Consider the following 15,966-nt stretch of genomic DNA (forward strand, 5'->3'; position numbering starts at 1 on the left):
AATTTGATTTTAGTTTTATTCCATCTTTCTTTCAAAATACTGAATAAGGCTAGTTTCCGACAGTTTCCTCTGAGATTAACCTATAGGAAAAATGCCATATAAAAAATAGGACTCTGCAGAAATCTTTGCAATAATGATTTAACAATGGTTTTCACCTAAAGCAGGGATCAGCCAGACAGTGAGCCTAAGAACCTACCTCAATTCTTGCTGTTACTACAGAATGGAGTTGCTGAAGAAAACAGGTGAGGGCAAGAAAACTTCAGGAACCATCAATGTGGATGAAATACAATCCAAGGAGAACCTCTTACAGATTCTGCTTTTTTTTTTTTTTTTTTTTTTTTGGATAACCAAGATGAAATTCCCGTGGAAGATTTGTTTGAGTAAGAGGCAATTGACCTGAGTTTCCTGTTGCTTTGGGCTCTTCTTAGGGCTTATCTGTTTTCTATAGACCTCTCATTGGGTTGATGCAACCTCATATTAACAAAAAAGTCAAACTTTGCGGGGAATGTAAGTTTTGTAAGAACAAAACACAAGGAACATTGCTATTTAAAAAAGTCATATTGGATCATAGGTTTTATTAGAAGCAGAAATGTTAAAATACATGATAAAATAATTTAAAATTAGTCTTATAGTATTCTAAACATGATGAAATATTACTAGTATGATACAAGAAAACACAAAAAGGATCCACAAAGAATGTTGGATTTAAGAATCACAATGACCGAAATCAAAACCCAATAAATGTGTTAAAGAATGGAAAGTGAGACTGCTGGTTATCAATAATGAGCTCTGCTCCCTCAGATGTTGAAGTATAACATTAGAGAAGCGCGAGGAGGCAAGCATATAAAGCAGGGTTTGTTTAAAAAGAAGTAACACAGACTTTCCCCAGGAGGGAGATGGGGGCCATAGCTGGTGACCTGATACCCCAAGCAGTAAGAGCCTTCTGCCTTTTTATATGTCCTAGGCTTCTATTGTTCTCTGGTCTCTTTCCCTTAACTCTCTCCTTCTTGTGTAAGTGATTAGGCCCAGGAGTTGCTTGGTAGGATGGCCAAAAGGTGAGATGCAAACCGGCTGGAGGGGCCAAGGTGAAGAGATAAAGGCAGGAAGGGGACAAAATTCACAATTAATTCCCTGTAGGGAGGGACCATCTCTGGGACAGTTTACCTCAGCAACAGGTTGGAGAGGGGCAGGTTATCTTGTTAAGGTTGGAAGAAGGGCTCTGAAGGAATTAACATTTCAATCCCTCAATTCGCTGGATCCCACCTTTTCCTATCTGCCTGTCTAATTCTGGCTTCAAAAAGACTGTCATAAGATAGATATATATATATGTGTGTGTGTGTGTGTGTGTGTGTGTGTGTGTGTATATATATATATATATATATATATATATATATATCTCATTGGAAACCAGAAAATTTAAATCTTCTAGACGTAAAACAAAGAATAAAATTAATAGACAATATTCAAAAATTAAGCCAAGAAATATGTACTTAAAGTGGAACAATGGAAACATTTAAAGATATTTTGAAAAAATACATATTTTATAAGATTTTTAAAGAGCAATAAAAATTATATATAGTGGAAGATATGAGAAAAAGAGAAATACCTATATCTGGATATATAATAATGGATTTAAGAACATGAAAAAGTCATAACACATTATAAAAATTTTGTGGAGACCAAAAGCTGGTCATATACAATAATAGATGATTTAGATATTTCACCAGCAACTGTGCAACAAACAAAAAAACACCACAGAATAAAATTGTGTGTTTCAAAGTACTGAAGCAAAGGAAGAAGAAGAGGAAAAAAAACCCTGAGGATTCTGGAGCTAGTGAGAGTGTCATTTAAATTTTAAGAGGATATGTATCTATTTTTTTCCTGTAATCTAAGCCCTCCAACTTTGCAATGAAAACCAACCTTGAATAAGTGTTGGGTGAAGATTTTTAAATAAGTGAAAGAATAAGTCTGGAGATGTTGCAAGGGATCTATTAAGTTGTAGTTATGAATAAAATTAATCAAATATCTGAACAAATTTTATTTTTGTCTTAGAAAAGTTACTAGAGATTAAAGAACATCTGCCTCAAATATATAGATATACACACATATCTCACATAGATATATTTATACATAAGTATAACTTTATGTATCCAAAACTAGAATGCTAGGTATCATCAACTAAGTGTCCATCAACAAATAACAGATAAAGAATATGTGGTATATATACACAGTGAAATACTACTCAGCCATAAAGGAATGAAATCCTTTCTTTTGTAGCAGCATTGATAGAACATTATGCTAAATGAAATAAGTCAGACACATACAGAAAGACAAGTACTACATCATCATATACATATGTAGAATCTAAAAATTGTCTCATAGGAGTTGAGTTAGGATGATGGCTACCAAAGATGGGAAAGAATAAGGATGAGGAGAAAATGGGGAAAGGTTGGTTGATGGGTATAGTCATAGTTGAAAAGAGTGAAAAGATTGGTGCATATTAGGGTGACTGTGGTAACAATTATGTCCAATATATTTCAAAAAGCTAAAAGAAAAGATAGTGTTTGTACCATGAAAACATGGTAGTCAAGGTGATGGATAAGTTTAACCTAATTTAAACATCACATAATGTATAAACATTGAAAAATCCCATGGTATTTCATTATTAATTCCTAATGTTATGTTTTTATGTATCTATTAGAAACAAAATGTAGAAAAGTAAAAATCCTCTTATAAACTTACAGATTGTATAAACTTACAGATTGAAGTGTTCCTAATGTTCAGTCTACCAAAGAACATGGTATGACTTTATTGATTGATTGATTGATGGGTACTACATTTTGAACCCAGAAGTATTCAACCCTTGAGCCACAACCCCAGTACATTTTATTCTTTATTTTGAGACAGGGTCTTGCTAAATTGCTCAGGGCCAACTTACTAAAGGTCTCACTACATTGCTGAAGCTGGCCTCGAACTTGGAATCCTCCTGCCTTACCCTCTGGAATGACTGGGATTACAGGTGTGCACTACCAAACCTGGATATATTTGAAAGTTGAATAATTAATTATTGAGTGGCTAGTAGGAAAATAATATGACAGAAATAAAGAGTTAAATTATTTTAAGGAATATCTAATATCTATTGAATAATACCAAGAGTGAACAGTACTCTTGACATACTATGAAGGATATGGATATAGTTATGCTAATAATTGAGATTTTTCCAATGTATTGCTTTTTGACTATGTGTGAGTGAAACCTATATGACAATCATTGAAATGAGAATATTATTATTTCTAAGGTAAAATTCAGATGTAGGAATTCAGGTCAACCTCATAGTGCCACAATCTCCTGGTCTCAGGCACCTCCAACTTTGTATTCTGTAATTCCTGCAATTGTGTCATGTGCTTAGGGATCAGGATTGAGGTTTATATTCATAACCCAAGTCACAATATAGAGGAAGGGAAGGAAAGTGGCATATTCCTTCCACTTATGAACATGCCCCAGAAGTCGTGGATGCCATCCATTTCTGTTTATGTACCAGTGGCCAGCACTTAGTTACATGGTTGTTTGTACAAGGGACACTGGAGAGTTAGTCCTAATTCTAGGAGACCATGTTCTTTGCTAAAATTTTAAGATTTTTTTTTCTGAAAAAAAAATGGAGAAAGGAGATTTGTAGTTAATTAGCAGTCCCCCCCCCCCATAAAATGGCTTTTCATTTCTTTCTCGAAGCAGAAACTTATTACTGGATCACACATAATATTTTAGTATAACTTCATATATTATTACAAATCCTAATATCTCTGGTTTCAATTATTCAATATTTCTTGTGAAATGTGTGAAAGTCTACATGAGAAGGAAGCATTTGGACACCATTGGGTGATATATTTTGTTACCATGATGTAGACTAGAAAACTTCTGGAAAGTTTTATAACAAAATAGTTTCATCTTAGATACTATAAGAAACCTACTCTTAGTTTCAGGCACAATGTGGTGATACTGAAAAGGTGGCAAAACTGAATTATTTTAACTGATTAACTAACCTACCAATTTCCTCTACATGTTTCTCTATCTCATCCAAAAGGGTGGGGGAAGCTAAATGATAGTAAGGTGTGATGCAAGAAATTATCATGACTTCCTCCTCCATGCTCTAATAAATACCCTGACACAACTTTAATCCCGTGTTTTGGCACTATGGCTTTTCTTACTTGCTGGGCCTGTGTACTAGTTGGTGGTCTTTCTGCTTCTTTAATAAGAGCTTCTGACTTCTCTGACCTGTATCCTCCTCTGTGGAAGGAGAGTCCTGGTCAACTCAGTGATTACCCAGTGGAGAATGGAACGTACATTATTAATCCTTGGGTATTTTCTGAGAAAATGGGGGTGTATAAAATCTTATTGAACAAAACAGCCACTTATTTTGCAAAATTTGCTCCAGAAAATGAACAAAATCTTTTATGGGGATTGCCTCTGCAGCATGGCTGGCAATATACTTCAGGTAAGAAAGATTCTTATTTTCATTCTCATCATCTGTCCATACAAACAAGAAGAGTTTGAAAAATAGGACTCTGAGTATGCCATACATGTTTTGAAAGTTAATTCCTTTTCTTTCCCCTTTTCTCCTCATAACTATCATTTTTCCATTCCCTCTTCTCCAGAAATCTTTCTCTTAAGCATTGTTTTTCTACTAGAAATTTCAATGATACAAGGCATAGTGACCAGCTGCAAAAAAATGTCATATCTAAAGTACAAGCATCTACTGCACACCTGTGAGGTGGTTCCTTGTTTTTTAAATACTAGGATGAATAGAAGAGATAAGGGATGTACATTGCAAATAGAACATTATGTCAAACTAGTTTAAACTTCTTGAGTCTTAATTATAATGGCCTGATTATGGATATTGAGATATAAATGAGAAGCTACTTGTTCATGAAGATCTTTTTCTGCAACTGCCTGCTTTCCCTTGAAAATAAGTTACTTTCCAGTGCATACCCAGAAGATACATTTTGGTCTTGTAATATTTTCTTTTTAGAGAGAGAGAGAGACAGAGGGGAGAGAGAGAGAGAGAGAGAGAGAGAGAGAGAGAGAGAGAGAGAGAGAGAGAATTTTAATATTTATTTTTTAGTTTTTCGGCGGACATAACATCTTTGTTTGTATGTGGTGTTGAGGTTCGAACCCGGGCCGCACGCATGCCAGGCGAGCGCGCTACTGCTTGAGCCACATCCCCAGCCCACATTTTGGTCTTAAATACTCATGAGTCAATAAATATATTTTTTTTCTTGTTGATAGAAAAAGCTTATGAGAAAGAGTGGTGACAATTGCCCAACACAGACGAAAAATAAATTATTGAAAGAGAGAAAAAGAGGTGGTTGAAGGGGGTGAAAAGAGAAGAAGAGAAAGAATAAGGAAAAATGAGAATTTCATTTTAAGGAAAATAAATATTATTTTCAAATGTCTATGTCACATACAGTCACCACATGAAACACAATTGGTGATCCGTCTCACTTCACACAGCAACCTCAGTAACTCTTTACTCCATGTAAAATAACTCCCATAATTTTGATCAGAAGGTAGAGAAGGATGTAAAAATGTGAATACTTAGAAAAGCCAAAAATCTAAGACCTATAATTCAAAAGTCAAAAACTATAATGTGGTTACTGAAAAGAAAAGCAGTTGGTTGAGATATGGGTAATAAAAGCTGAAGAGTGATGGAAATACAAATACAAGTAATTCAGAAATAAATGTGCATCTACAAATAAATGTATCTACTTAAATGATGATAATAACTGTTTCACTCTGTGCATTATAAATACTCTTGCACATTTTCTCTCTAGGCAGATTAGCTGATCCAAGCCAAAGGACAGACTGTGGCTATGAATCTGATCATCTGTGTGTCTCTGTGGACAGTTGGTGGGCTGGTAGGTTCACTTAGAGAACAAAATAAATATTACCATTTCCCCAAAGAAGACATTCAACCTAAAACTTTGGAACTGAGACTAAACAAAATCAATACTCTTTCTTTTAAAAACGAATAAAATGAATCTAGGGTTGAGGGTGTAGCTTTGTGGTAGAGTGCTTTACTAGGTTGAGCAAGGTCCTGGGTTCAATCACTGGCAGCGTAGATAAATTAATAAATAAACACAACAGAATCAGTTTGACATATTCCTAGCAGCCTTTATGTCATGTTATAGACTTTACTAGTCACAATGTTCATAATCAAATATTCACCTTTTCACAGAACTCCAAGGGCCCAGTGCTGAGAGTTATATGGCATGTCCTGAAATTGACAGGGAATATTTGGAAAGTGAAAGACTAAGAAGTGTGAGATTAGGAAAACACTGCTTTTCATTCTGCTCAGATCAAATATGTTAAGTATTAGAATTCATAAACATGTCAGAGAATAATACCTACTACACTCCATTTTATCATTCAATAATCCAGGGCTTCAGTTGTACACTTAATGCTAAATAACAAGAAATTATTTTCTATATCTTTAATTTCATGTTTAAGTCATGAAAATAAATTACAGAACAACATTTTAGAAATATTTTCCAATTATTAGAAACAAGAACACATTAAATTTTACTTTCTCAGAGTAACACTCATGATATATAACCCTACATTTTTTCCTCGTGCTACCCTGGGTCTTTATTCTCAAAAACTCACCAACAGTTCTACCCACAGATCTAGAGTTTGAGCTTCATTGGTCTCGGATTAGTCTAGTAGTTTGAGTCATCATCCTGTTACATTGGAGCATAGGACTGCATTCACAAATGCAGGGACAATCAGTATAAACCCAATATCTAATTAAATTAAGGTATCTAAATCTTCTGGAATAGGTTATCTGTAGGGAGATATTTTAAAGAGTCTTATTTAATTGTCAATCTAATTATTTATTAATCTAATGACTTATTGCCAGAACTTATAAATAAATTTGCTTTAGAGACACAGAATAAATAAAAAACCTAGTGATTACATGATAAACTTAAATATGTTAAATAGAAAAGATCCATTAATCAAAACTATAATCATGTTAAAATATTTTAGAAAAAAATACCATTCACAGTACTACCTCAAAGAGAGGTTTTGTATCTTCCCCTGGGCAATGTGATAGTTTTTTTTCCTTTCTAATGTAGTGCTTTAAAAATCAATATTGCCCAATCCATTAAAAATGACCCTTTTCTTTAAAATATTATAATCAAGTACTTTAACCAATATATATTCATGATTATAGATTATTAACTGAGGCACAACAAAGTTATCTACATGATTCCCAGAGGGATTCTGTACAATATTTTTTTCAATGTGCTAAAATGTTGTCACCTTTCTGGATTTGTAAATTTCTCCTCAATGACCTGTGGCTTACTTAAAAATATGCTCTTCAACATTTATTACTGTTTATGGTAATAATAAATCTTTTGTTCTTACAGATTTAAATTATTTTCTTAGTGTAATACCTTTCCTTGCTGCGGTTGATTCTGGCGTTCTGGGGATATCATCAGACCAAATCAGGTTTTTGCCACCACCCAAGGATCAGACGAGGTTTTGTTATGATGTTTCTGGCTGCCACTCATCTTTCTCTGAGATAATGAAAAAGTGGATTGACTTTTACCAGGTTTCTTCTTAAAGTTTTATAATTTATACTTTTAGCATATTAAAATAGTTTATTCTGTTGTATAACTTTTTTTGTCTAGGATTTTTTGTGCATTGTACAATATTTTTCTTAATATAAAAATATACGTTGTTATGCTAGATATGTTAATAATATATATTTTACTAGGGCATTACATGTCATTGACATTACCACCCCAATGCAGCATTAACACAAATTCTATGCATTCTTCTTTCCTCAAACAAACTACGATACAAATTGTCAACACACAGGCTATTCTACTGCAGGTGAATAGGTTAGTATGCTTAATTGGAATTTCAGGTCAACCGTAATTTTAGAAGAAATGTGGTAATAGAATTGTGTTTGGATCAATAATCTCATTTCAGCTAAATTAATAATTAATCACCTGTGGTAAGAGCAAACAATTATCTGTTGTTCTGAATTAAATATTCAATGACCAAAACAAAATACATTGGTCAAATATAGATATGGAATAAAATCCATAATGAAAAGATATATTTATTAGTTGTTTAGATTAATTCATTAATTTAGGTATAATTAAACTTAACATTACAACAGTTTTTTTCTTATTGCTATTCATATTTTATGATAATTTAATAATATTTGTGGGAAAAAAGTGACAAAAAAGATTTCTGGCGAGTATAAAATATGGACTCTTTGAAGATATTTGAAGTTTTCTTCTTCTAGATGCATGTGCTTTACTCAATATAAAAATTTTTCTTTTGCCCTTTACAAAGGGTTATAGACAAAGGCTTTATACCTATTAATGCTTAAAAACAAAATCTTCCTTTCATGTAGAATATTGTGATATTATAAATCTGAACAAAATTAAATTTCAGGGAGAGGAATTGTTAGAGTCTCTCAAATCCTAATAAGTTTCTCCTTCTCAGTATATGAAGTTACCTACTAGTAACTTTGATGACCTTTTGAATTACCTATGGGATGCACATACCATATCCTTGAAAACCTCTGTCAAATCTTTTGAAGATAGGTAAGTCGTTTCTCTTTAATACGATAAATGATCTTTGTCTTATTCATATCATTTTCTTCTTCTTCTTCTAGAGTGATAGTATTTCTTCAATCCTAGTGTTGAATAGCAGGTCTAATCAATGGGAATTACAGTCATGAGGAGTAAATAAGTTATCATGATCTAGTTTAGAAGGTATTTTATGATGAGGGGAGGAAATATGAGCCAAAAGAATTGCATTATAAAACAAATGACATGAAATGAACTTTTCTAATTTTACAAATCAAAATATAAATATGTGGATGATTTATATATATATATATATGTATATGTATGTATATGTATATATATATATATATATATGACAGTGGTATATACTGGAGAAAATATCAACTAGAATCATGGTTAGCCACACAGCATCTAGATTATCAATCTCTCCTTATACTGTGTGACACAGAAAGCAGGTATAATAATGATTTGGGTTTGGCAGTGAATGGCACTCTCTAGGCGATGGAAACCTAAGTGTGGCAAAAAGCAGAAACAAAGTAAGGATGATTCACTGGTATTAAACAAGTAGATAAGTAGATCCAGGCAGCCATATCTGAGTCTTTTTTATACCTCTCACTCATCTTTTTCCTACCCACTCAATCTTCTTCAAGGCAAATGCTTGGTTGGCTGATCATAGGGCATTTTCTCCTCTTCCTGTTGATATGGCTTCAACAACTGGGTATTAAATTAGTCTAGGAAGAGTTGAACCCCTTGCAGTGTCTGTGATTTAATTTGGGGCTGTATCCATCACAGAAGCTGGGACTCAGTTGCTCCTTCTATAGTGATTGTGGGAAACAGATAAAATTATCCCACTAGGATCTTGAGTAGGGATGATCAACCTTGCTTGATATTTTTGATTGATGATAAATTAATGCCACAGACTATGTTTTTCATTTTCAGGGTTATCTGGTTTCACAAAGTAAACCAATAGAAAAAATATAACTTTGAACACAGGAAACATGGATATTTTAAACTCAGAGAGAGCCAGAGCTTTAGCTCAGTGGTAAAACACTTGCTTAGTATTAGTGAGGTCCTGAGATTTATCCCCAGCTCTGAAAACACACACATAAAAAAGAAAATTTAAAGATACTATGGATTTTTCACTTTTTAGTTTTGTTTACTTTCCCTTATGAATTTAGATATTCAAGTACCTTGTCTTTATTTCTATTTGTACAATGGAATTATATTTGAAAACAATTGTATCTCTAACAGGCCAAATTTATTTAAAAATTGGTCAAAAAATCAGCATTTCTTTTCTTGATAATGAAACTGTGCCTGAGTTGTTCGTGAAGGTGCTTAAAATCTTATAGCAGGACAGAATGTCAGGACAGGTATGCAAACTCCCTGACTCATCTTCTCATCTTGCACACTGCAGTCTATAATGCACAGGGATTGAAAACTGGATTTCAAAGATCAATTCTACAAAGATTTTCCCTTATTCTTTAAGCTGAATTGAGAATAAAAATATGCCTGAACATTTGTAATGTATAATTAATAGTAACAAATGGAACAGAAATAGAAGGTAAAAATTACTTCGTTTTGAGAGGAATTTTGAATACTGAGAAGAGCTAATTCACAGCTGCCCTCACTTAACTGAGCAAAATGCCCTGTGCACCTCTTGTCCCTCCCATTCAGGTAGGTCATAGGACAGCTGAATGTGAGTAGAGCATCCTGCCCCAGGAGGGAGGAGGGAGACAGGCCTCAGAGTTGGCCCGCTGGTCCTGCTGCTGCTACTTACAGAACTCTGCAGAGATCGTTCCTTGTCTTCTTTTTATTTTCAATTGAATTCAGATGTGATTTAAAAAAAAATTATTTACTCTAATTTGTATTTATTTATATACTTTTTACATGTTAATGGTTTAAAAAGTCAAATAATTCAAATAGTATTTTCTTCTCCCCCGCTCCCCCCCCAAAAATACCCCACCATGGCTATACCTCGAGAGACCACCGCTATCACCACTTACTTAATTATTTGTGTATTTACTATAATACTTTCTGAAACACATAAGACTTTTCATTTAATTTTCAGCTTTAGGAGTATCCTGTGACATACTTCAAGTATTCTACCTATAACCTCTAATTAACAAGGTCTGTTTCCGAGCCACTTCCTGGCCCTTCGTGTACATTGTTTTGGTAGGGCACAGCCCCTAGGTGATTCTGAACAGGTATATAATAGGTAAAATTGTTTGAGACATGGCATATATGAATAAGTTTAATTCTATGTTAGTAGTGCCTGAAACTTTGTATCAGTAAAGGAATCTAGGATGGTAATATTTTAGCATCTAGTTCATTTCTCTATTAAATTTTAATTTCATTTTTCTATTGAAAAGTCTACATGCTATCTGTTGGTACATCCTTTCTATGTAACCTCTTCCTCCTCATTTTGTTTTCTCTCCTCTTTCCCATGGTGGAGGCTCTTGAGGTATCTGGTTAACTAAGTCATCCATTCATATTTAAAAGCAGCTCTTAGAAGCTTTGAGCTGGTGTCAATGACAATATCCTTAGTTCCTTCAGTTCTCCAGAAGTGGGACTTTCAGACCCTTGCAGGGAAAGGTGTCTGGTCATCAGACACTTGCATCCCCTAGACACAGTCCCTCCCTTCCACTGTGACAAGTCTACCCTCTGCTCTACTACCCTAGTGTGAGCAGCAGGTCCTCAGGTGACATCTGTGTGCATGCTTGCCTGTGTACTTTCTATCTGCCTGATTCTAGCCTCTCCCTTCTCCCAGAGGGCATGACCTTGCCTTAAACTGGGGGAAATTCTACAAATTGTATGTGCATTAATTCTGAGGTTTCCTCTCTGCTTGGGGGATTTAGATTGTTCTTTTCAATATTCAGCTTTCATATTTTATGGTTTCTTTCTTGTTTTCTGAGTCTATTTCTTCTTATTGTCATTTTAATGGGGGCTTTGGTGGGTGGCAAATGTGTAACTCTTTGTTACAAATTGGCATTTTTACTCACAAAAAAACCCTTTAACTTAGAATAGTCTTCTCTGTTGTTAACTGGGATCATTTCAGGATAGTTGTACTATATACTATTTATTTTGGTTACAATCCACATGGTCTACTAATCTACCTCACTTGAAAGTTTGATAATAGCTCCTCAGGCAGTTTGAATCTGTCCGAAGGCCTATTGGTGAAAAGCAAATCTCTTAGTGATGACTATCATGGAAGATTCCAAATGTCTGTTCAGGTGTCCTCTCATTTGTCAATCCAGTTGATGAGAACTCTGCTTGTCAAGTTCTGTGAGCTATTTTGAGGTTCTAAGCTGTTGAGTGTTTCCTGAAATAAAGTAATATTGTGTAGAATAATATTTTTATTTGGATTTCTACAGATCTGATTTTCAAATCTTGGCTCCATTTGACCTGGGAATCCCAAGAGTAAAAAAATGTCATTTTCTCATTTTTAAAGTGACAGTGTACAGTACCTGCCAGGATAATTGGGGAACTAATTGAGAAATGCAGGCACCAAGTTAACAAATCACTGGTTCCTGGGATGAATTCAGTACACAGTAACCACAGTCACCAGGACAAGAGATAGGGAGGACAGTAAAACAAGGGTTCTAAAGGCAGATTGTCAAGGTTTATAACCTGGCTGTGAAGTATATAAGCTGTGTGACCCAGTATTTTATTAGCTTTGTTCAAAAGAAAGCAGCGTTATCTACACCATTAAACCTCAGTGTCATACCACCATGTTTCCTGCTCACATGTGCGGGTTCGGCAGGGTGACTCTGCTGGTGCTTCCTGGCCTCACTCTCAGGTGGGTTGATTCTGACCAGCACCAGTAGAGGTGATTGGGTAAGCTCCCCTCTGATGCACTTATCTCCTTTATCAGCTGGGTCTGGGCATTGTCCCTGGTAGTGGCAGAGTTGCAAGAGAGAAATCAAGTGTGAAAATTAACTTCAAGCACAAGCTTATGCTTCATCAAGTCAGTTAATACTGACTTGATGAAGTGTCCAAATCAAGTCAAATGACCAAGCAGCAGTGGAGGTGGGAGGGTGTCAGGGGGTGGGGTTCTGCCTCTCACCTACTGCAGGCTGGAAAATAACCTTAGAACCTAATCAGTTACCTTCTTCAGGCAAAAACATGATGAAGTGTTTATTTAAGTGAGAGATAGAATACTGTGTGGCCTACACAAATTCCAATCAAGTTCTGTGGTCCCGGATTCTATGATGAGTTGATTCATAGATATCTATGTTTTCTCTTTATGAGAACCATTTAAAGTTTATTTTTTATGGACACATTCTATTTCACTCATGGTCTTAACTAACCAAAAAATCATTCATATGAAGCATTTTCAAGGCTTCTTCTGTTCTGTTGTTCATGTGTCCTGTGTGTTTTAAACCAGTTCCCTCATCCCTTTTCACCTCTCCTATGTCTCTGTCTCCCTTGCAATTTGTTCATTACACTGTTACTAGGGCTTAGTGGCTCTTACTCAATATCCATATGAACTGACATTTCCTTTCATTTTTGCTTGATAGAAAGCTGATATATTAAGGGTACTGAAACCAATCCCAACCCTTGTCTTTAAGAATTCATTTCTGGCTACTCTACTAGTTCCAGGCTGGGGGTAGAGAGAATCCTACTAGCATGGGGGTCAAGGGGACAAGAAGTGTCCTCTGGGTTATTTTATGATTTACTTAACACTGTCAAGCTTCTTTTGTCTGGTGAATCCTACATGTGTAATGTCAAAATAAAATTAGATTGTCTAACTTTTAGAAATTAGAATATAATCTGATGTCATAACAAACCTTCAAATATGTGAATAGTGCCATGGGAACACAGAAGAGTGGGAAGTGCTTGATTTTATTTTAGGTGGAGTGGAAAACTTTTTGAAGAAAGAAAATGTTCCTGGTAAGTCAAATGGGGAGTGTAAAGTGTTTTATGGAGAACAAGAATGTTTGCTAAACTGCAAATTGTTTAGCATGCTTACACTGTTCATAGACACAGGAGCCCTGAAATATACAGTTATAAAACCATTTACTACTTTCTAATGTAGTTATTTGTCCCCCAAATAAATGAGATAGTTCAGTTTTTAAGGGAATTCCTCCAGTAGATTCTTTTTTTAAGCTGAAGCCATTTAGCAAACTAGACAAGAAAATTAGACCTCTATTTTACTAGAATGCACACTGTTTGGGCGACTCCCTAACAACAGGAACCAAATTTTACCAAAAATGTCTAAATCCAGCAATAATTTTTACTTTAATCTTGATATTTTTTCTGTATGTTGCCAAGGAATATTATTTAAATGTATTCTTACATTCAGTTATTTTATGTGTTTTAAGTATAATATGCTTAATTCAAAGCATAAAATGCAAACTAAAATATTAACAATAAAATATTTAAAATATTAAAACATTAGAAGATGGATTGATCCTTCCCAGACTGAATTTTAAAATTACGGTTCTTCGCATTTCCTGAAAGATGGACAAAATTCATCACATTAAAAACCTAATTTCTAAGTAGATACAGTATGAATTTTATTTATCAGCAAGAGACCATATTTTCTGAAAGAGGGAGGTTGAAATCTGAGATGATTTACCAAAATTAAATCCTTTTTTTTCATTCTTTAGATATGCCTTTTACTCTGAAAAGGAATCAGAATTTGAGAAAAATTGGATTATTGCCGTGGAATATATAGGTGCATCCCGCATCCCTACAACTTTAATCAGAGTGCATAAATCCCAGAAGGGCCTTCCACCACGAATCCTTGTTAATACTGACATAGCCCCTGTAATCAGTGACTTCACTGTTTTTCAGAACACCGTTTTGTTGGGTCTAAGCACTGTTGGCAAAGTGCATAAATTTTCAGGTAAGAATTTTAAAAGGACACTTCACAAATATCAAGATTATATCAAACAGCTAGCCAACGAATCAATTAAATCAAAGTATAGATGTCATAACATACTTCAAAAAGAAATTTATGATGTTCTATAGGCACCTTTTGCATTTTCTAGGTGTAATCATTCTTGATATATGGCAGGACCATTGAATGACCATGGTTCTCACCCTCTTTGCCTATTCTTTTATCTGGAGGCCATATTAAAGCTTGGGGTATAAAAAGATTGGATGATTTAACTATAATGATTTTGTTATTTTTTCCCAGGTGCATTTTCTTTGATTTCATGGAAAATTGCAATGAAGACACAAACTTCAAGAAAGCTACTTCTAAAGACTTTTGATATACTTAAAGAAATATCTGAGTAAAAACTTCTCAAAATGGTTCAAGACTCAGAAATGGACCACTCTAAATTTTTGACAACCAATGACTTTTAAAAAATGAATATGATCACCATCATGTATCTTTGTCATTTCTGGTGTTTGAAAATTATGCTAATTTGATAAGATATGTCCATGCATTCCTACCATGAAATCCAATTTATTACTATGATTATTCTGTTCAAGCAATATTTCTTGATTTTTAAATTAATCAATATTTAAATTTTAAGATATAAGGAGACTGTGTGAAGCTACCAAAAGAATCACTATGAAATTAGCAAATAACTATTAAACTTGTATGTCTCTTTTTGGTGTTATTCTATGTAATATAATTTCATGAAAATCAAAGGGATAAACTCTGCTGATTCATAACTAAAATCTGGAACAGTGTGAAATAAAATAGAAGCAGTCAATTTAAATGTCTATAATTCATAACACTGAACTGGCAAAGTATATACTGATTCATCAATTTTTTTCTGAATGTTTCTGCAGAACCCAAGTTTATAGCAATTACTTGATATATATCAAGTTTCCTTCTTTGACCCTTAGTTGATAATGAAAAATCCAGGGTCAATTTTTTTAGGGATGTTTCCTTTTAGGAGAAAGAATGTCCAGGATATGGTGATTTCCAGGTTGTCTAATGTAGGTTTTCTCAGGGTTTAGTTCACAGATTAAATCTACCCACCACCTATTGGTAAGTGAAGTTGAATAATTAGGTTTGAATAGCATGAACTTTGAAGTAGAAAAGTTGTAACTGTAATATCAGCTCTGTGACTAGCCAGTACTGGGTCATTGTTCCAGTGTCCTCTGTATTTCAGCTTGCTTATTGTTATAATAATTAAAATGAAACCTAGTTTGCAAGATTATTTTGAGGGTCAATGAAAACATGGATGAAAGGTGACTAACACTCTTCCCAGCATGAGGTAGAGATGCACAAAAAGCAGCAGTGTCACAATAATTGAACTGAGAGATGAAGAGATGAATGTATGCTCTTATGCTCTGTTGATGGGACAAGCAACAATATATTAAACTGAAAAGGGAGGCCTTAAGTGAAAATATGCACATTGTGTAGTAAAACTCCAAATCTTCTTCCTTATCTAGAATTTCA

At 34.3% G+C, this 15,966-nt stretch overlaps 1 protein-coding gene across 1 annotated transcript in view; it reads left to right on the forward strand.

Moving 5' to 3' along the window:
* LOC308650421 (protein leg1b-like) overlaps nucleotides 1-15,966 on the forward strand; it is a gene marked incomplete at both ends in the record, with an annotated part of 165,479 nt that overhangs the window by 118,717 nt on the left and 30,796 nt on the right. Inside the window, 3 exons of the mRNA XM_081296438.1 lie at nucleotides 5,829-5,912; nucleotides 7,425-7,536; nucleotides 14,213-14,451. Of these exons, the coding sequence (XP_081152564.1) occupies nucleotides 5,829-5,912; nucleotides 7,425-7,536; nucleotides 14,213-14,451 (435 nt within the window). The remainder of the gene's footprint in view (nucleotides 1-5,828; nucleotides 5,913-7,424; nucleotides 7,537-14,212; nucleotides 14,452-15,966) is intronic.

This window comes from Spermophilus citellus, assembly GCF_964194105.1.
Source record: "Spermophilus citellus genome assembly, chromosome: 5".
NCBI classification, from domain to species: domain Eukaryota; kingdom Metazoa; phylum Chordata; class Mammalia; order Rodentia; family Sciuridae; genus Spermophilus; species Spermophilus citellus.